General features: G+C 47.9%; 8 protein-coding genes across 9 annotated transcripts; 4 read left to right on the top strand and 4 right to left on the bottom strand.

Annotated features, from left to right (window-relative positions):
* Window positions 1-2471: 2471 nt before the first annotated feature.
* Window positions 2472-2981, top strand: BGZ61DRAFT_485911 (uncharacterized protein; the record flags this gene model as incomplete). Its single annotated transcript, XM_046249779.1, has 1 exon — window positions 2472-2981. One exon carries the CDS (start codon window positions 2472-2474, stop codon window positions 2979-2981), a length of 510 nt encoding a protein of 169 aa, XP_046095673.1.
* Window positions 2982-3859: 878 nt separating this feature from the next.
* BGZ61DRAFT_295629 (uncharacterized protein) lies at window positions 3860-4477 on the top strand (the record flags this gene model as incomplete). Its single annotated transcript, XM_046238624.1, has 2 exons — window positions 3860-3917; window positions 3975-4477. Coding segments are annotated over 2 exons (561 nt in total), but the record flags the coding sequence as incomplete, so codon positions are not given.
* A 648-nt stretch (window positions 4478-5125) lies between these two features.
* On the bottom strand, window positions 5126-5599 carry BGZ61DRAFT_485910 (uncharacterized protein; the record flags this gene model as incomplete). The annotated part of the gene is made up of 1 exon (XM_046249778.1): window positions 5126-5599. The coding sequence occupies one exon, from the start codon at window positions 5597-5599 to the stop codon at window positions 5126-5128; it is 474 nt and encodes a 157-aa protein (XP_046095671.1).
* A 4927-nt stretch (window positions 5600-10526) lies between these two features.
* Window positions 10527-11472, bottom strand: BGZ61DRAFT_523572 (uncharacterized protein; the record flags this gene model as incomplete). The annotated part of the gene is made up of 2 exons (XM_046252594.1): window positions 10527-11270; window positions 11311-11472. 2 exons carry the CDS (start codon window positions 11470-11472, stop codon window positions 10527-10529), a joined length of 906 nt encoding a protein of 301 aa, XP_046095670.1.
* Window positions 11473-12595: 1123 nt separating this feature from the next.
* Window positions 12596-13408, top strand: BGZ61DRAFT_465395 (uncharacterized protein). The gene has a single exon (XM_046247577.1). The coding sequence runs from the start codon at window positions 12759-12761 to the stop codon at window positions 13014-13016; it is 258 nt and encodes an 85-aa protein (XP_046095669.1). The 5' UTR covers window positions 12596-12758; the 3' UTR covers window positions 13017-13408.
* On the bottom strand, window positions 13263-15026 carry BGZ61DRAFT_465393 (uncharacterized protein; the record flags this gene model as incomplete). Of its 2 annotated transcripts, none has more annotated exons than XM_046247576.1 (3): window positions 13263-13688; window positions 13769-14528; window positions 14595-14925. In XM_046247576.1, 2 exons carry the CDS (start codon window positions 14490-14492, stop codon window positions 13510-13512), a joined length of 903 nt encoding a protein of 300 aa, XP_046095668.1. In that variant the 3' UTR covers window positions 13263-13509. The 2 variants fall into 2 exon arrangements, with proteins under 2 accessions (XP_046095668.1, XP_046095667.1); XM_046247575.1 differs by lacking the exon at window positions 13263-13688 and adding an exon at window positions 14959-15026 and having other exon boundaries at window positions 14154-14528; window positions 14595-14873.
* Window positions 14852-15793, bottom strand: BGZ61DRAFT_465392 (uncharacterized protein). Its single transcript, XM_046247574.1, has one exon. It carries the CDS (start codon window positions 15714-15716, stop codon window positions 15294-15296), a length of 423 nt encoding a protein of 140 aa, XP_046095666.1. The 5' UTR covers window positions 15717-15793; the 3' UTR covers window positions 14852-15293.
* Window positions 15794-17645: 1852 nt separating this feature from the next.
* Window positions 17646-19438, top strand: BGZ61DRAFT_370439 (fungal-specific transcription factor domain-containing protein; the record flags this gene model as incomplete). Its single annotated transcript, XM_046242024.1, has 6 exons — window positions 17646-18010; window positions 18071-18279; window positions 18329-18461; window positions 18513-18734; window positions 18788-18943; window positions 18994-19438. Coding segments are annotated over 6 exons (1530 nt in total), but the record flags the coding sequence as incomplete, so codon positions are not given.
* Between the last annotated feature and the right edge of the window lie 609 nt (window positions 19439-20047).

The following is a 20047-nucleotide window of genomic DNA, read 5'->3' as shown; positions in this document are numbered from 1 at the left end:
AGCCATGGAATTACAACGGCTCAGGGGTCTCACCCCAGCGACAGCAAGACAACTATTTACGGCCATGGTTGCCCCAGTAGTAGATTACGCCTCGAACGTCTGGATGCATGCGTGCAGGTATAGAAGGGCCAGTCCCATCAACCGAGTCCAAAGGATTGGGGCACAAGCAATTGTGGGAACGTTTCTCACAGTGGCAACAAGCGTGGCAGAAGCAGAGGCGCATATCGCCAGCGCACAAGACCGCTTTTGGAGGCGGGCGATCAAGATGTGGACTAACCTCCACACCCTGCCAACAACCAACCCACTTCGCAACGCTACATCCCGCATCCGAAAGTTCAGAAGATATCACCGCTCGCCATTTTACGACATGGCAGTGGCACTCAATGAGATACCAGTGGAGGAACTAGAAACGGTCAACCCGTTCACATTGGCACCTTGGGCAGAACGGTTACAAACCATCGTTGCCGACAAGACAGAGACGACACAAGCAGATCTGGGCTGGGCAGTACGCATCGCAGTGAGCTGTTCAGCACGGAACGGAGTAGTAGGAGTCGGTGGGATCATTGAGATCCCTATATCGGTGCGAGGAGGACCGAAGCGTGAGCGATTTTCCTTCACGCTTGGCGTGAGAACAGAACAAAATCCGTTTTCTGGGGAATTGGCGGCGATGGCATATGCAGTCAGGCACTTACCTGACCTCAGGTACCGAAGCGTAGCACTGTTAACGAGCAACAAAGCTGCTGTGCTTACGCTGCGAAATCCTCACCAGCAATCTGGTCAAGAGTATGTTGGATGTATATACGACTCCATTGAAGCATTAAAGGGTAACGGAAATGTGGTAACCGCCATATGGATACCCATCAGTGCTGAACATAAACTCTTGAAGACTGCTAAAGAAGAGGCGCGAGATGCAACCCGAGATGGTGCTATCCCAGCCCTGAAGTTTCCTAGAATGAGATCAACAACCCTTAACCTGGCTCTAAGGAACCAGGGCACTAACCAACGCCTGCCAGACAACGTCGGAAGGTTTTCAAAGAGAGTCGATGCTGCGTTACCAGGTAAGCACACTCGACAACTATACGACGGCTTGTCATGGAGAGAGGCCAACGTACTGGCACAGCTCAGGACAGGTATGGCCAGATTGAATGGATATCTCTTCCGGATTACAGCAGCAGCATCAGCACAATGCGCATGTGGACAAGCGACAGAGACGGTCGAGCATTTCCTCTTCCGATGCAGAAAATGGATAGCACAGCGGACTCAAATGTTGCAGTGCACCGAGACACAAAGAGGAAATCTCTCATTTTTCCTGGGAGGAAAGGCACCAGCAGACGACGCAAAATGGACGCCAAATATGCAAGCAGTCCACGCAACAATACGATTTGCAATAGCCACAGGTCGACTTGACAATACACAACGGTAAAACCAGATGGCAAAATCCCCTACTTACTTTCTTACTAACCTACCCTACACCCCTCCATCAAAAACCTCGTGCCATGGACAGCAGGCACCGCTTCAGCCGCCGTAGATAGGACTCTGAACACTTGGAGAATAGCCTTCAAGTTCGCTTGCTAATAATACAAACCCCACGAGACCCGCGGAAAGATTGAAAAGGAAGATGCATTAGCAAAAATTGGACGCTGCATGGGCTTTTACGAGATTATGACAAAGCTTGGGAAACGGATATGTACAATAGCAACTAGTGCCCTATTGGTTGTAAGCCACCGGGCGTAATAAAATGTGTGTGTGTGTGTGTGTATATGGAGATGTCAATCCAGCTTGCTCAACCTTTCCCTTAGGTCAGTAACTTAAGTCAATGACTCATACGTGTGTGCCGGCCCGGCGAATCAGCGAGCCACATTTCTGAGTACATACAATGGAAGTACTGAGTGACCGAAATAAAGTCCGGCCTTTGCTCACAAACTCTCTGGGCACGGATCACATTTGTGTGGCAACCCTGTAACTTGTACAGTGTGCAGCTTTGGATGTCAGGCGAGCTGGGCCAAACATCACAAGTATCCCTAAGAGTCACATGCCGTCAGCATATTGTGCACGGAAGGCATGCAGATTGACTATGGCTGATTACGGCTGATCGAATAAGGCTGGCTACGGCTAATTATAGCCGATTATGGCCGATTGTGGTAGATTATGCTTTATCGTATGATTCCGGTCCAGCTTCTGATCTGCCCTACTTGCTGTATGATAGGTTCTTTGTGAGTTAAAGCTTAGTAATAAGATCCCCGATCTGATATTATGGTATAAGTAGATAATTCTGTCCATATACTCTGTTCACTTTGCTTGTTATTAGACTAATAACCTGATCAGCACCTAACCCAGCTCAAAGTGCAAAGCAATAGACCTTTCAAGCACCGGACCCCTAAATATCCTTTCACCTTAAACGCCAGAGCATGGAGTCCTTTACTCAGCGTAAGCTTCATTCCGAATCAATTTATAACTAAAAACGCTCACTAATGTTCTATCACAAAGATGATCAAACAGTAGGCAGGCCAGGGATCACTGTGTTTGGCCGCGTCCTGCGTTTCTATCGAACATTTGATATTATCGCAGCTTTACCTGCTATCATTGCCTCAATGGTTATGATATTCGGCGGATTTCAGGACTGTCAGAAGACTAGTATAATCCAGATAGCAGCAGCATTACTTGCTAGCTCTGTGGTGAAAAGCGTAATCGCTATAACACTCGCTAAGATGCTCCTTTTCAGATTCGAGAACCATGAATACTCGATTGAGAGAGAATCAGCAACTCTATGGCTTCCAACTATCTTAGTTGATATCAGTATTATTGAGGTTCTCGCTGGTCTTGTTTTATGGATCGTGGATAGGTATCCTATCTGGGTTGCTCTATTGATTGGACTGGAGGCTCTTGCACTTTTGCTCGGAATAATGGCTCTGGCTTGGAAGATATGGACAGAAGGACTCGCGCTGCAGCCACCGAAACTCAATAAGTCTGGAGTTCAGTAATACTAGGTATTAATATTATTGATCTACGTGTAATCCATAGTGGCGAGCTTGACTGGCAAATAGCGTAGGAGGCGGACTGTGGTTACCACAACGCAGCTGGACATGACTCACAGTGCGCGACGGGGGCACGTGTCATTGATTCTAGAATGTTCCACAGCGTCACTAAACTTACCAGCGCGGTCAGATTCTCTTAGGTGAAGGAGGGGATGTAATTCAAGTACCTAGGAACCCTAGACCTAAAATTTTCAGACTTTACTAATCTAATTTATTACTTTATATATTATTTTTATAAAAGTAGCGTTAAGACGAGAGTCGATGTTTACATCCTTCTGCAATAAGGAAGAGGATCCAATATGATTACCATACAGGCTAAAAACAAACATAAGTCGCTGTTAAGTAATCACTGACATCAATCAGCTAATTTCGTTAGGCAATAATTGCACCAATACACAGTGAATTGATAGATACGTACTATGTAATCAGCCACATGAACTAAAAGTGCCTCTTGATTGGAGGATTTCATAACTAAAAATTGGAACTTGGTTTCGGCCACTACTGTACGAGTTAACTTATAGGCATACGCTATTGCTCGGTACATTTTATACTTAGCCCCCGGCGTGGTCTAAATCCTCCGTTCGGTTCCTTCGTCCACTTTTGTTCTTGGTCCACTCCTCTTGAGCCCACTTCTGCTGCCAGTAGCTTCTACGCGTCCCATAAGTAAAGTTCGATGTTCTCGAAGGGGGAAGTGTTACAGAAGAGCAAAACTTGCGCTTGGAGTCCGAGACTATATATTTGTCTGTTCCTATTTACGAACTGGAAAGAGCTCAAACATGAGCGAAGATATCGACCACTGCAGGCCCAGTGCTGAAGGGAAATATATCCATGAGAATAAAGCACTCAAGATAAGGTGTCGGAAAAGGCTTGCAGCTCATATCAGTGAGACTACCTTCCCATTGTACTTGAGAACTTGAGGGGCCAACAGTTAGTTGGAAGAAGAAGTAACCGGATTAACGGTCGAACCAACCAAAGTCAGATTAGTGACCAAACAGAGTGATTGCTATTCTTGGTGCTATATAACAGAAGTTGCACATCTTTTTTCCAAAAATCTGAGTGATCATGGAATTGCAGCGTACAAAGAACTCTACGACGGGGTTGGACAGAGTTTTCATACGGTCTCTTTTATAGGGACGAGAAATAATCATCATTTAGGCGATCCTCTGGGAATTTCTCCGTCTCTAACACTGAAGGATTTACCAAGCAGCATTTTTAGTGTTGATACAATCCAGAATCCACCGCTAATATGGATGTCAAACGAGGCCACCGAGTGTCAGCATCTACAAGAAGAGCTCAAGGTGACGAAAAAAGAGTGTGAACGGCTTACCCAAGAGCTGGAAGAGAAGTCAGAAAGGGCGACGATGAACGAGAGACTCCTGTTTAAATGCCTGGAGGCATTTGGCCAGGTCGCATCATTGGTAGAGCAAGTGCAGCAAGAATGTGTTGATTCAATGGAGTTTACCGCGTTTACTGATTAAACTTGCCGACTACCCCTTAATTCTCAAATTAGCCCAGCTTCATTCCAGTTTGTAGATGGGACTAATCTTAGCGTGAAGAATAACTTACCCTAGACAATTACTGCCTTCGTACCGCCAACCAAGATATAGGATGGGGATGATTAAGCTAAATACTTGGCACACACATGAGTTATTCGTTTTTGCTCACACAGTACGGGGATAGGGCATTCACGCATGTGGCTTCTAATTATGCCAAAACAGCCTTTTGCTTTCTTTGTTCCTCACCTATATGTAGAAGAGCATCTCGTTGGCTATTACTCTCCAGAGTATGCAAGAAATAAGTATTCTTATTCTCCATTCATGATAAATCCGAGCTAAAGTGTCACCTCGCTCTAACTTCAAGATTAAACGGCCCCTCCCCATGGCCTCGGCTATATCATGTAATCCCCAGTCATGGTCAGCAGTCCTGGAATCCTGTCGAGCGCCAAGGCTGTATAAAAGAGAAATGGTGGCAAAAACCTCCTTCTTAGGTAATAGGAGAACATCAAAGACTAGTGTAGCCCCGTCGTAATCCTCCACGTTCGGGTCAACTCCATAAACGTCCACAAGTAGTCTTATTATTGATAGCAATCCTCATCTGGCGGCAGCGTGAAGAGCATTGACACTGAAAGATGCTTCTGGTTTAGCTCTTACCTCCAAGAGCGTCTTGGCTATTTTGGCATGCCCATAGCAAAGAGCCAAAAAGAGAGCAGTGATAGGCCCCTGATCGGGTGCCACATCAGGCCTAAAATTCCCGTCAACCTTTGTGACGTCCAAAATCATGGACACAACGTCGCCAAGGCCGCATCCAGCAGCCCAGATTAACGGGGAAATAAATATCCTGGTCTCCTTTTGTTGGCAGTAAATGGGAGAGTTTGATTTCTCAATTTTTGGGCCAAGAGAGTTGAGAATGAAGATGTTTTTAGACAGTGTGACCTCTTCTTCAATGTGAATGTACTTTTCGAATTTGTCAAGGAAACCCACATGGTCTCCAATTGGATTGCCTTGGCTTTTGAGGAACGATTCCATGTCTTTGACGACACTTGAAATTGTGCTGGTTACCGCCATGACTTTGGTCGAGCTGAAAAACAATGGAGACGTACAAAACAGCCCGGACTTTGACAAAAGAACAAGATACTTTTATACGTATGAGAGGGGTGGAGCTTCTCTCACCTATGTGAGGGGGTCGTGATTCACCTAGCGAGAGCATTCTCATGCTGCCAAGTAAATATAGGACATCATTAGGTTATAGCATCATTGGAACTTGCATGCCGAGAGTCTAATTACTATGACTAAAGATGTAATACAAACTCAGTGCTAGTAGAGTTATTAGGCTGTGTATCCCTGCACTACTACTTTGTTCTCTCACGTCGAAGAGGAGAATCTCATTGGATTCTACCAAAATGTTTTCAGAGCTTCTATTGTCTCCTTTTTTTGTCTATCTAGATTCTGCCGTGCTTCTCCTTTCGTCCCAACGCTTTGGTGCTCCACCTCCAACACAGAGTTCTCCTGCCTGGCGAGGGTCCCCAAGAAAGAATCCGTTAACCTGATCAGGGCTTCTGCTCTCTCGATTTCTACTAGAAGGTGACATTCAGATCCTCTTTTCACGTCTCTAGCCTTTAACTGGCTCTCACGGTTCTTTTTAGACTTGAGAATCATGTCGTTACTGGAATAAATGTGACCGGTGCTTTTCCCTCCCAGGGCTGCTCTATGGCTCCATATTTGAAACATTGGAACAATACGAAGGAGTTTATTCTTACGCTATCAAATGTGTGCAACCTGAAAATCGGTGTCTGTTTTATTCGAAATATTTGGTGTTGATCCAAAATTGGGCCATGCAATTCCAAAATCGGCCTCCTATGTTTGAAAATGAGAGTGGATGTGCCGTTCGCTGAATACGGGACGGACAGGGGCAGGTTTTAGGTGTTGCCTAAACGAACCTTCTACAGTACTGTACAAAATACGTATTCAATACATATGGATGCTGTTGGACTGACCCTCGGGTGCCGGACTAGGGGCCCGGATAAGACCGAATCCCTGATACATCAATATCTTGTCTTAGTCATGAGGGGGGTGTGAGATTGACCAAAAAAACCCCTCATCGGAAACAGGGCCCTGGAAGGAGGTTAGATCCTACAAGAACAGACATCAAGATCATCATCTTTAGGCTCCACTATCGTCTTGATCATTATTACCCTAATTGACTTACCCGTACCGGATCCAACAGAAGCCACTTTTGGTGCTGGTAACAGCAGTTTGCATTTGCTCCACTATACTCTTGACTCAAAATGGCTAACGAGAAGGCCTCCGAACATAGCAAAGTGCATAGGATGAACGAGAGGGGAAAAGAATCTAAACTCATATTTATCGAATTCTCCTTCCTGATACTCGAACGAAACAGTCATTTCAAACTGGGGAAGGTTTTGAAGGGAATTCCGCCTTTCCTCGAGTTTTTTCAAATGCTCCTTCCCCTCAATTTCCTTTGTATTTCCTTTTCTGTTGCCTCATCCAAAGCTTCAGTCAATTGCCCGTAGACACCTTTCAAGAGTAGCCACTGCTCCCTGGCGGCGTCCTCCTTAGCAATTTTCTATGATCGAAGCCACAAGTTCATAGCTTAGTTTCGAACTTAGAACGTGCTCAACCAAGTCCACAAAAGCCTCTGTCAGAGGTCCTAGTTTGAGTTTAAATGTAAGTGCAACTGCCGGAGCTTTTCGTGGAGTTCCAGGAATTCTTTCAACAGATCAATTCCAAGGGTATGAAATGTAATGTGAAGCTCCTCTAAAGAACCGTATGAAAGCTTGGTAGGTGGTTGAACAGACTTCGCATGAATATCAAGTTCTCGAAGCTTAATGAACAGTGGGTTTGCTGAGTATGGTATGTCGGTAGTGGTGATGCGAATTTCTTTCAAGCCTGTGGGTGACTTTCTATCGTTGTTGAAGTTCAAATCAGTTAGTTCAGTTATAAACTTTGTCTGATGGTCTTGACGCATATCACAAGATGTAGGCAGGGGCAATATCCCTAGCATGATCGTGGTGTCTGTCATCAACGGAAGGAGGCTGATCTCGCCGCTGGGTGCCTTTGATTCGAATGATACGACCGTAATGAATTGAGAAAGGTGAGCTTGCGCAAAGATCTCTTTGAAGCATCCCAAACTCTCTCTTCTTTAGAGAATAACTTGCTGGAATAAAAACGACGTAGCAATCCGACACCGTTGGCGACAGATGACACGAGAAAACTTCAACAATTAAGGCTCAAGGTATCGAATGATTTCGATTATAATTTCCTGAGTTTGTTAGCCACTGTCTTTTGTTGCATGCAACGATATGGAGGCAATCCACCATTATCTCCGCAAAGAATACCATCGGAAATCGGGTTTCGAATGGTACATACAGTACTGTACATAGCAATAGCAAGTGAAAACCCTCTGAAGGCGGCTATAATTAACTGTACGCACAATAACGGTTTCGAATGCTCGTATTCCGCACTTCTAGAAGCACATATCTTCTTGTTTAAGGATAGACATCCCACCTCCACATAATTAACTGCCCAAGCCCTTATTGTGCGGCTACTCTAGAAGTGGACTGAAGGACAGAAGTGAACTGAGGGACAGAAGTGGACTGAGCGACAGAGGTAGACTAATCTCAGTGGTTTATATCTTATTTAAGGAAAGCTATCCCACCGTATATTTTCTAATTCTTTTTTACGTCCACAAAACCAGAAAATCATAGTACAACAAGCTTCTACTCTTTCTACTCTACCCATATTATCCTCTACGCATAAGCGTAGGGGCAGAACCTGCTGAATGCTATTACTAGGGATATTGCGGACAACCATAATCAAATAAAGAGTTTCCTCAACAAATCAGACGGACCTGACAATGAACACGCTCAACCCAGGATCCCGTATCGATCATGCCACTTACAAGCGAACCTATCGTGGGACATGATGGGAGCAAGCATGCGTGTAAACCTCCAATGCATAAGTACGACAGTGATAAATGATTACTATTGGGGCAAAAGTGCCGATTGAAGTATTTGACTCCACTATTTCTTTTCAACAATTCGTATATAATACCTCTTTTTGTTCGAGCAACTATGAGCTCCCTCTCTCCTCTCCCTATCCTATACCCCACGTTCAGTTTTTACCTCTCCGCGATGGATGAGCACTCCGAGTTGACATCTGCATTCGCCACGCATAAAAACGTCAGCGAACTGAAAGCTTACCAACGTTTACTGGGCGAACCATTCCTAGCGGTATTCAACTTACCAATTTTTCGTCAACCATACTTCGACCTAGACGACGTATCCCACAGCGTGGAAAAGAAACAACCAGCGAACGAGTCACACATTCATCAGGGAGGGGCTCAAGTGGTCACTTTACCGTACGTTAGATCGTGCTCGGTCCTAGATACTTCTCTCTAATCTCGGTTTTCTAACTTTTTCGCTGCAATAGTAAAATGAACTCAGCAACATGCAATTACTCGATTACGGGGTATGATCACGGGCTACCAAGGGTAACTTGGATCGAAGGGCTAACAGCATGGTATCAGTAAACCTTCTCCGATTACCACTCACAACCGTTTACAATCTCCTGCCGACTTGTATTGTGAAAGCATGAAGGCGAAGCTTGACTCGTGGACTTTCTTCCGTTGAATTTTATTGCCAGTCCGAGGCTAATCACCCAGAAGAGAGCAGTGTGACAGTAACTGGCAGATGACACATAGGATATATGGAAAGAGAAAGAAACGAAGCACCATGTTGCGGTAATGGAAGAACCACTGCTTTACAGGGTCGTGGACAAGCATTGCTGACCATCACATAGAGACCTAGCCTCCCAGCCTCAAGAACTGATCATTAAACCATCATTAGATAGGAAATGAAGAGCATCTATTACAATGTCCAAATATTTAGATGTGGCACTATTGTTAAAGTATACTTAGGAACATATTGTCTTCATATTTATCTACAAGTGTCCCCCTGCGCCAGCGCACGGCGCCGACACCACCTTCAGCCGCCTACCCTATACCCCTCCCACCTCAGCCGTGATCAAACTCCAAAAACTGCACCATGTTCGATTGCGACTTCATTGAAATTTGATCTAGCTCGCGACTAGCCTAATTCGTTCCAAGCTCACACTGCCGGTTAGCTTAGGTCAAAATGGTACTTTAGGGTCATTCCACCTTGATCCAATTCTATTGATAATACGCCAGTGCTGCCTGCGGTTCCAATGTCAAAAGAATGTCAACTGATCAGCCGCAAACCTGTCCCTTTCCAAGACTGGCAAATTGAACACCGCTTCCCCCCGTCAGTGTATTCAGCCAAAATGGCTCGTCCGAAACAATTGTAGGCGACTCCAGAGTCTTTCCCTTCACTAGATTCGACTGGTATGTCTCCAAGTGGAAGATGGCACCTTCCGAGGATGACGCTAACTTTGGGCTATTAATGTGGTCCTCCCATCCTTCAACGTTTCATTCCAAGGATATAGAACACTCATGCGAACTAGTCGGACTTGTAGACCATATTATCCAGGGGCTCAAAATGCAATCGCGCTAAGTGAACCCAATGCAGGTACTTCAACAAACAGCCAGCAGCCGGCATGGGGGATTGTGTGGGTCTGGGGACTGGGACTGTGGTGCGAGAACCTGCAACATGGCAAGGACTCGGCGTTGAAACACGGGGGAGGCATCTACTGCCCACGCCATACCCAAGACAGTCTCGCCAACTCCTTACAAAGCCTCAGCCACAATAATGCACAACGCTCAGTGCCATCAGCTAGCCCTGGGGTGCATTATTCCAGCGCACCATGCTTGCGGGCGCCGATTCCCCTGTACGGCTACGCCGAAAGCCTGACCGAATCACGTTAACCCAAGTTTATTGACGCTACGCCAATGCTGCCTACGGTTCTAACACCGAAAAGAATACCAACCGCAGACTCAACTGATCAGCCACAACCCCCAAATTGACAACTTTGAAGCTGAAAGAAGCTGTTCAATATTCTAACCTGTCCCCAAGACCTCCCCAAGACTGGCAAGTCGAACAACGTTCCCATTATCATTTAACCCCAACTCCCCCGCTAGCGTTTTCAGCCCGAAAAACCCCTTGGGAAGAATGCAACTTTCAGGCCGGATATGGGCTTGCGCTGGGCAATGGGGGTCATGGTGAGGTTGGAGCGCAGCTCGGATTATGTCAGTCCCGTTGGAATCTCTGGAGGCATTGCGATGGTCAGAACCCATTACCGGAGCCCTTTCCTTGCCCAAATCGATCTGGTACTCTAGGGCGAAGGGATCAGCCTCCGAGGATGACGCTGATTTAGGGCCGTCAACGTGGCTCTCAACAAGCATTATGTCATACTCATTCCAAATCTCATCTTCCGCGGAGGGGTCACTGGGCTTTGGAATAACGGCAGCCCCAAAGAAAGAAGGAACTCCAGAGTAGCTCAAGCTTGAAGTACCGATGGCCCCATCTGAATCCTTGCGGGAAGATAAAGTATTGGATTCCTCCAAACGGGTCAGCTCCGGCGACATGCCTGATTTCGAACCATGAGATGCAACGGTGGTTCTGCTATTGGGTGCAAGTAGAGAGATTTTGGTATGCTCCGCAAGCCCTTCTGAGGAATCTGGTTGAGTATTATGTGGCTCACTTCGTGGGGAGCTGAAAAAAAGCTGAGAGAGCCCCAGCTCAACATCTCTTGGAGTGCTTCGAGGGAGAAAAAATCTCGGTATTAAGTCTTGAAAGCGTCCCTAGACAGATTAACATCTAAATATCGAGAAGAGGGCTTACACCTACGCGCCAACGATAAGTCCAGGGACTGACTGTAGAGCAGGGAGGGTGTATTCTCCCTGCCACAGATCGCCGCAAAGAGGGAACACTAAATAAAACAATAGGGATAAAGAGGACAACGAGGACGAAGATGGCCAAAACGATAGCTTCAGGGAGTCTCATATTTGATGGAAGTCGTCGTCACTTTACTTAGTGCTAGGGCTGAGTAGGGCTGAGAGAACGAGTTGGATGTAGGAGGGAGGAGGACTTAATCTTAAATAAGCATGGATGGGGCATGACCTAAAGTTTTATAGTGGGGAGGTGGCATACGAAGCCACCAAAAGCAATGGGAGCCTGTGATGGTCCAACCTAGGACTTCCCTCAGTGGAGGTACCCAATAGCGCTGATCATTTGCACCAATCCGGTCCCCATTTTACATCAACACCTCCCATCGTCAATACGATGTTTCCTTTTAACGATGCAGAACGCGCATACCGACTAGTCCGACTAGTCCGACTTCTAGATCATAATAATTGGGCGCTGTGCAATGTACTGCCGCCTTGATGTAGTATCGGAACTCAAGAAATGCGAATAATGGGTCTGCTCTGCTTCCGGTCTCTAAGATAGTTACAGATGTCTTAAGCTGACCCCAAAATGTAGCATCCATAGACGTCAGCTGTGTAATAGGGCTTGCTTCTGTTGACAGTCTGTCCTCGGAATCTTCGTCAAGTAACAATTGTCCGAAAAGAACTAAGTTAGCCACCCTACATTTCGCTACACCCACATTTCGCTAGGCCCCCCACTATTAACTTTAAATGCAAATAAAACAACAACTAAAGTTCCTAATTAGTTAATTAGAGATTTTCTAATAGAGGAAATAGTATAGATTATGAAAATCTAAAAATTAGCTAGGTGACTTCCAAGCTCAACTTACGGAAAATACTCTACTTTTGCCTTTAACAAAAACTCTGTCATTTCAACGTACTAATCTTAAATCAATGCAAGTTTAAACTGAATGCAAGGCCATACACAGCTTCAGTTTAGCTAGGTCAAGAAATTTAGGCTCCCTCGGAAAAGTATTTAAACTTGGCTATCCCCCTTGATAGCACCCTTCTCTTGCAACTTTCAAACATTCCTTACAGGTACATATGAACTGCTAGAAAAGTAAACTTATAAACCCCAAGGCAATGGTCTGCTAATGATGCTATCACTTTCATTTGCGTAGTTAACATGCCCCGGTACCCATTGAAGCCCTGCCTTCCACGGTCTTGCCCCTTCCTTTCTTCTTCCTTCAATCTAAACCACCATCACCATCGCCCACCAGGTATGTAGTCTCCGCCGTCTTGGTGCAGTTCTAACATCATCTGGGTGATATCCGATACCGAGATTGCCCTGCTAATAGCTCAAGATTGATTAAATGTGGTTCTTGAGACTCTGTGCGTCTAGGTACGCTCACCATTTACAGCGACATGCTTCTCTCTTCTATCCCTCCATCTTTCGCGCTACTCCTTCCTCTCTACCCTCCTCAGCTTCGCCATTCCTCCTCACTATCCTCCCCCTCCGTTCAGCTCATATTTTCGGTCAGATGTGTTTGTTTCCAGCACAATATAGGAGCTGAAACCAAGTGCCATTGCCCTGAGCGGTCTAGGCCTTTTCTAGACTTATGTTGCTGGAAGTGGATGGTGAACGGTGGGTGTTGGAAGTCATCGAGGTTGTGGGACGACTGATAGGTAAGCGCCCAGGCACTTGCCATTCTTACTGACCTAGCGGCATGGTATACAGAAGCCCCGACAACAGCAGACTCCGGATGCGGGCAAGATTGTTCGCTGGTCTCCACCTGTGCGATTTGACTACTGATCTCAATACTGGTTACCTTGGCGCAAAAAAATAAAACCCCAAGCCTGCGTCCATGTGACTTCTTCAAAAACTATAGCAGATACGCTATGGTAAAATGAGACACAGCCGAACAGCGTAGATCACCATTGTCATTCCCAACTATTACTTGTTGGATTCCAGTATTGTTGCGCCACATCCTCCGAAACCCAGCCCGCCGATGATTGGCCCCGGGCAGAGGCGTCCTGTCAAATTCTCAGTTGCACCATGCAAAAGGTAATGTACACTCCGCTAATACGTAGTGAAATACTGGCTTATACTGGATGCGACACATCCACTTATGCAGCCAACACAGCATCATAGTACATTTGGGTAATTCGGCCAGTTCTAGATCTGCAGAGAAGAGTTGTCAGAGGCTGGGGAAGATGGAGAAACTTGGATGTAACCCCCCAAATCATAGGCATTCAGTTTAGGGTTCTCCGCGGATGCCAGCTCCGGAAAGCCCATATCTCCTGTGGCTTGGAGCCGATAAGGATCCAAGCCGTCTTTGTTCTCACACGGTTTCACTAAAGCGTAGTTAGCTGTAATGATCTCCACGATTATCTGGCTAGATGAATAGGACATGGTCCAATACTCTGTCACTCACCCTCTGGTGTTGGGAACACAAACGACTGCTCCGCTGAAGCGACCCTGCCCTCCGCAGGCTCATCCTCCTCTGCAGGAGGTGTGACTTCAGCAGGCTTATCCTCCTCCACAGGAGGTGTGGCTTCAGCAGGCTTGTCCTCATCAGCGGGAGTGTCTTCGGACGTCCTGTCCTCCTCAGTGGGCGTATCTTCGAAAATCTCTTCGTCGTCGACAGGAGGTGCAGATTCAGCGGCGGCGGAGGCGGCGGCAGCTTTCGCCTCAGCTCGTTCCGCCGCATTCTCAGTCAGAATGTTGAAACGCTGAGCATCTGTCTTGTTGAGCTTGCGTTTCTTTGCCTTCGCCTTCTTGGCAGCCAGCTCTGCCTCCTCCTCGGCGATAACGACGGCCTCGGCGATAACGACGGCCTCGGCTTCCTTCATAGCTTGATCTACATCCGAGACCTTGCTCCTCAAAGCTCCTGCTCCAGGTTTGCTATCGGTGAGGCCCCGGAGGATCTCCACTAGTACCTCCTTCCGAAACGATCCATCCCTTTGAGGCACTTCTGAAGTCTTAAGCAGTAACATCTCCTTCAGAAGTACCTTGCTGAGCGTATTGGGGGTTCCAATCTCAGAGAGCACCTTCTCTGCAATTGGATGGGTAACACTCTCCGCGAAAGCAAGAAAGCGAGACTCAGCATACGCGACTATCCCCGGCGAAGTGCTCAAAGACAACCATGACTCTTCCATGATATCAAAGAAAGTAAGCTTAACTTGTTGCCCAGTCTGATCATTTCTCCTCTTGTCAGGTCAAGAAGAGACAGCAATTGAAGGGATTGGGCAGCGACGTACCCGCGAAGTGCAGTTGCAAACTCGGGTGTATACCTCTTGGCAGTAGTATCTCCCTGTGGCTTCAGACACTGATAGCTGCCAGTATTCAAAGAGTGGATAAGGATATGGCCGGTGTCGTAGGCGATATCGTCCAAATGAAGTTCGCGGAAGGATGAAGAATAACAGCCTATCGCCATATCCCGGGAAGTGAGTTCTGCGTTTTGATGTAGGAGTTCCCGAGGAATATGGAGAGGCCTATTTCCTTGGAAGTATACCGCGCAGACTTCGCTGGCATAAGCTCTAACACATCGTCAGCTACGTGGCTCTCGAAGGGAGCAAAAAATCCTGACGAGTGCTCCGTCCTGCAATCTTTGTCCCTGTCCACACTGCCTGGCTCGTCATTCTGAGGCGGGATGCGGCCTCTGTCTCCCCGTTCCGCAAACTAATCGGCATATTTGCGAGTGCTTGGAAAGAGCTGTCTTTTGCGGGGACCGGTGACACAAGGGGTTAGGAAATATTTCGCGTTTGACGAAAAGACCGGGGACAGAATCATAAAGACCGGCTTCCTCACAAATAAGGGCCGGAGACCACCCATCACTTCATCTCGTGATGGCTGGTAAGCCGCCTGCCATTCGTAAGATCATCGATATCCTGCGCCAGTCGCCGTATTTCAGCATCAATGCTTGCATACATACGACTCATGCTCTCAGAAGCGCTTCGTTAGTAGGTGACAGATGTGTTAAGGTTTTCAATGTCCCTCTCCAACTCACGCCGGCTCGCCTCAATTTCAGCGGGATTGACCATTCTCCCTTGCCGACTTGCATGAACTGCGGTCGCCGAGCTCGAGAGCAGCTGCCGCTCCTCTTGCAGGGAGTTCATGAGGATATGAGGATCTGGAGCCGCATCGCCTCTCGCGCACGCTTGGCGAGCTAGCCTGTTCCTCTTCTTCTCGACGTCGCTTGGCCCGCCCCTCTTCCCTTTCTCGTCGCTTGACTTGTCTGAACTACCCCTGCTCGCTGGAGAGATCCAAGGTGAAAATATCGGCGTGCGACATCGGATCTGGTCTCTGATTCTTGCAGTGCAGCTGCCATCGATCGGCCCAGTGAGGTTGCAAGCAGGTAGATGCATGGTGACCCTGGGCATAAAGTAGGCGACGCTAGAATTCTGCTCTCAATTACAAGTTAGAATGTCTTCAATAGACAAAACGACTACTCACTCCCCTCAACGACCACGAGACCTCTCTTTCACGAGTCACGTCGTCGCCTCCCCAAGTTCCCCGCACGCGGTTCCCCACAAAATCGGCCCGGGTCTGGACTCGTATAATCTGTACTTGTAGTAGGGTGTGGAGTCATGCCCAGTCCGCAAACCTGGATCTCTCCAATCTCCACCTCTCGCCGTCCAGCCGTTCTGCTGCCCCTTGCGGCCAAACTAATCGAAACTTGCGTTGAGTTGCGCTGCTGAGAACCACACACAGAGGCAAAGGCCACGAAAGTCACCATGCCGTCTTCTGCGTCAGGCGTTTCATCGCGCAGGAAGCACGTCACCACCGCCTGTGTGTCATGCCGTGAGAGCAAAGTCAAGGTGGGTGGAATAGGCACTGAATCCCCCTCAGTGACTCCAACATGCTATCCAACGTCATGAGGATGTTCCTCTAAAGTCCTAGCAGTGCGATGGAGTATCTCCCATCTGCTCAAATTGCAAGAACAAGGGCAAAGAATGTCGATACCAGGCCGGCGATGACAAGCGAAAGCAGGCTTTCTATCCATATTCCATACTCCATATGGAACCATTCTTGTATGGATTACGAATTTCTCTTCGTATGGAAGCTTATTCCATACGTATGGAATACAAAAAATGACGTCATCCATGAATTGACCTTTCCCTATTAGGAAACGCGCTTATTGTCTCGCCCTCTGTCGTCCTCCTCAGACTCTCAGTTCGACTGCAATTTCCCTGGGTGATACCACGTTTAATCCAGCTCTTCATGCACTCACCCCTCTCAAAGTGTACGACTTCCTAGCTGACATCGACGCTAGAATATTGTACGTCGTGCACCAGAAAAGACACGCTCTGACTCGGCGGACATAGTAGGTTGCTACTGAATGGATATCGACGGCCGATCTGGAGAAACGGTATTGTTGATGTTCTTCTCGGAGCCGTCGAGCGAGCGGGACCGGTCGATAACGACACGACATGTTTTGTTGCTGACGAAATTCAGTGGCTTTGACGGCGTCGCCCTGGAGTGGACCACACCGGAATTAAAATTCTTCCGGTGTATTTCCATACGTATGGAATACAGCAATCTGGTATGGAATATGGAATATGACGTATGGAAGTTCCATATGGATTAACTTATTCCATACGTGTATGGATAGAAAGCCTGAGCGAAAGTATGTGGTTCCCCCTCATCCGATCATGGCTCCTCACCCGTGAAATGTGAGACTGATCATGACCCCAAGGCTCTCCTTACGGGTTGCTATTGAGCTTCTCTCAGGTCGCATCGAGCAGCTTTGCAATTTCATCCAGGACAACTCCCTCCAGCCTCCTCTCATGCCCGAGGACGAGCAAGTGGCCTTGGTCATCTGAAGCTCACTCACACATACGCTAGCAAGGATGTCTCTAACAAGGCTGTATCAAACACCAGCACTTCACCCAAGCAGTCTCCTCATGACGTCCAAACAGGTGAACCTTCGCCTACAGGCCAGGACAAGAACGGTGAGAGCACAGCAGTACAGCCTCCGGCTCCAGGGTCCCTCACGACATGGGGAAAATTGAGCGACGGCATGCTCCCTTCGATTCAAGTTGCGAAAGCCGCTTCAAATCACACCCATGCTGAAATGCATATGGTCGGGCAGCCAACTCCTCATGACCATCTTTCAGCCTCCATCCCTACGACTAACTGGGCCGCCTGGAACAATGGAGGAGATCCTGGCTTCAACTTCCAGCTAGAATTCCCCCTCGATGCAGGTGCTTTTGGAGACATGATGGGCTTTTCAGCAGCAGGCTCAGATGGGATGAGGGACGCTATTCGACTTCCCACCCAACCGGTGAATCCCGACGACGCTGCAAGTGACAGAGAGCACAGAGGCACTTGTCGATCAGCTCTCTGACCGAATCGGATCCTTGCAGATAGGCCCTGGAGGACAAGTTCGCTATTATGGCCCTACGTCAAACTTCAACCTCGTGGAGATGCCCGCGCCCGATAACCTCACGGTTCACCGCACAGTTCGCAATGACGGTCAAGAGTATCTCGACTTCCTTGGGTTGGGCAAGGCAGTTCCTCCTGAATTAGAGGCGCATCTGACCAACCTCTACTTCACATGGCAAGATCCGGCCTTCCATGTCGTGAACCGAGAGATGTTTGAAGCCGCCAAGGCCACCTGGACAGACAACCAAGAAGATACACCATATTATTCCGAGGCTCTGCTAAACGCAATGTTAGTACCACACCCAAACCTCAGTAGAATATCCGAAGAGAGGTTACTCACATGATGAAGATGCACCTTGGGTGCGGCGTTCGAGTCTCGGCACCATCAGACTTTCGTAACCTTCCCCAAATCCCTCTCTGACTTCTTTGCGGACAGGGCAAAGGCACTGCTTGAGATCGAACTCGACTGCCCCTGCGTTGCAACAGTGCAAGCAATGGTCGTGCTGAGCAGCCACGACATTGGGTGCAAGAGAGACGCTCGAGGATGGCTGTATAGCGGTAGGCTGTTTCTGATGGAAGCAAACCTTCCAAGTCTAATATTTTGTAGGAATGGCTATGCGCCTAGCTTTTGATCTAGCCCTGCATTGCGATTTAACTCAATATGTTGCCAAGAAGGCTCTCACTCAGGCAGAAGCGGACCTACGGCGAGACGTCTTCTGGGGTGCATACACCATCGACCAGTAAGTCATGCTTCACGTCGTCGATCACTGCTCCTCTAATACACGAACCAGCATGTGGAGCTTCTATCTTGGACGCCCGTTCAGGATCAACATGGAGGACGTGACAGTCTCGAAACCCTGTGGAGACACGCGCCCCGAGTCTGCCGGCCAGTGGATTCCGTACGTATCTCCTCAGTCATTCGAGGAAAGCACCCCGTTGCCCGACTATGCAAACGAAATGCATCGACAGCGAGTCTTGTTGGGCGAAATCATGGCCCCTCTGGGATACGCTCTGTAAGCCGACTTGTCTGCGTTTGGCTGTTATGACATTCCTAACCGGATTACAGATATGGGAATACTAGGATTTCTTCCACTTCACTCCAGGAATTAAATATCATTACTGTTGAGGCGCTGCTTAACTGGCAGGCAAACCTTCCGTCAGTGTTACAAATTGATCTGAACGACCACGAAACATCATATTTATCGCACGTCATTTTACTTCAGTAAGTTTTCCGTAAGCTCGTTTCTTCGCTTCAAACCAACAAACCGGTAGCATGCAGTATCACCAAAATATCATCCACGCCCACCGACCCTGGATGTCGAGAACTTACGCTCAACCTACTCCCCCACAGGGCCCAGGCTCATCGCACGCCCGCATGATGTGTATCGAATCCGCTTACGCGATCGCAAAGCTCCTTCAGATCTACGAAGGGCGATATGCACTGCGTCTCATGAACATCCAAGGTGTCGGCATCGCCTGCTCGGCGGCTCTGCTCCTGATCTTTGCGAATGTCACCAACTTCAAGCGATACACAACTACCGATGTCGGACTGCGCTTGAGTGCATGCTTCAGGGCTCTTGACGAATTCGGCGCGACTTGGGAAAGCTCTAAGAGAGCGAAAGACTTCTTAGTCCTGTTGCACCGGCAGTGGGAGCTCCGTGGACGATCGGCCACAGGACCACCAACTATCAAAAAAGCGCACACGGTCATCTCTTGACGAAAGTCGCACCCTAGAGCAAGACCAGCAGGACTTATCGCCTTCGCGACCGCCGCAGCCTAGCTTTCTTGGCCACACTGGGCCGGTAGATATTAATGCGGGCATCGACCTGGACTGGATTTTTACCGGCGACATATACCCATAGCATTGAGGCGATTGGTTATCTACGAAGGCGTAATTGCGTTGCTTCTTTACTGCGGCAGACCCTTGATTGTGGAGCACCGGCTCGTTGTCGTTCGCATCTACCAGAAGCCCCTTCTTCCTCGTCCGCTGATTGGTCTCGCCTCGCTAAGGGGTGGATGACGTTCTGGTCCCTCGCTCTGAAATGCTTATTAAGATGCCGGCATTCTACCGACGCGCCACCACTTTGTCGTCGCGTCGAGCGCTTTGACATCTGGGCAAGGCGAAAACACCATGATGGATCAAATTCGATCAAACGTGATCAAGGACAACCCTATTGGAAATAGCCTGGATGGTTTCCGAGCCTCATTTGATTCGATCTGTGATGACAGAAGCATCGCACGCTCATCAAGGGCTATCAATCAGCTGGCTCAAGATGGTATGGCATTCTGACCGACTCTGCTAAAATCCACTTCTCTGACCAGCAGA

Source organism: Ilyonectria robusta (genome assembly GCF_021365365.1).
Source record: "Ilyonectria robusta strain PMI_751 chromosome Unknown BGZ61scaffold_41, whole genome shotgun sequence".
Classification (NCBI taxonomy): Eukaryota; Fungi; Ascomycota; class Sordariomycetes; order Hypocreales; family Nectriaceae; genus Ilyonectria; species Ilyonectria robusta.
The sequence above is the reverse complement of the archived record's forward strand: the minus strand, read 5'-3'. Positions and strand labels throughout refer to the sequence as shown.

What these genes read in the sequence shown, in the direction of transcription:
- BGZ61DRAFT_465392 (XM_046247574.1), bottom strand. Translation starts at nt 15,716, where the DNA reads ATGCCCAGGGTCACCATGCATCTACCTGCTTGCAACCTCACTGGGCCG.
- BGZ61DRAFT_465395 (XM_046247577.1), top strand. Translation starts at nt 12,759, where the DNA reads ATGCTTCTCTCTTCTATCCCTCCATCTTTCGCGCTACTCCTTCCTCTC.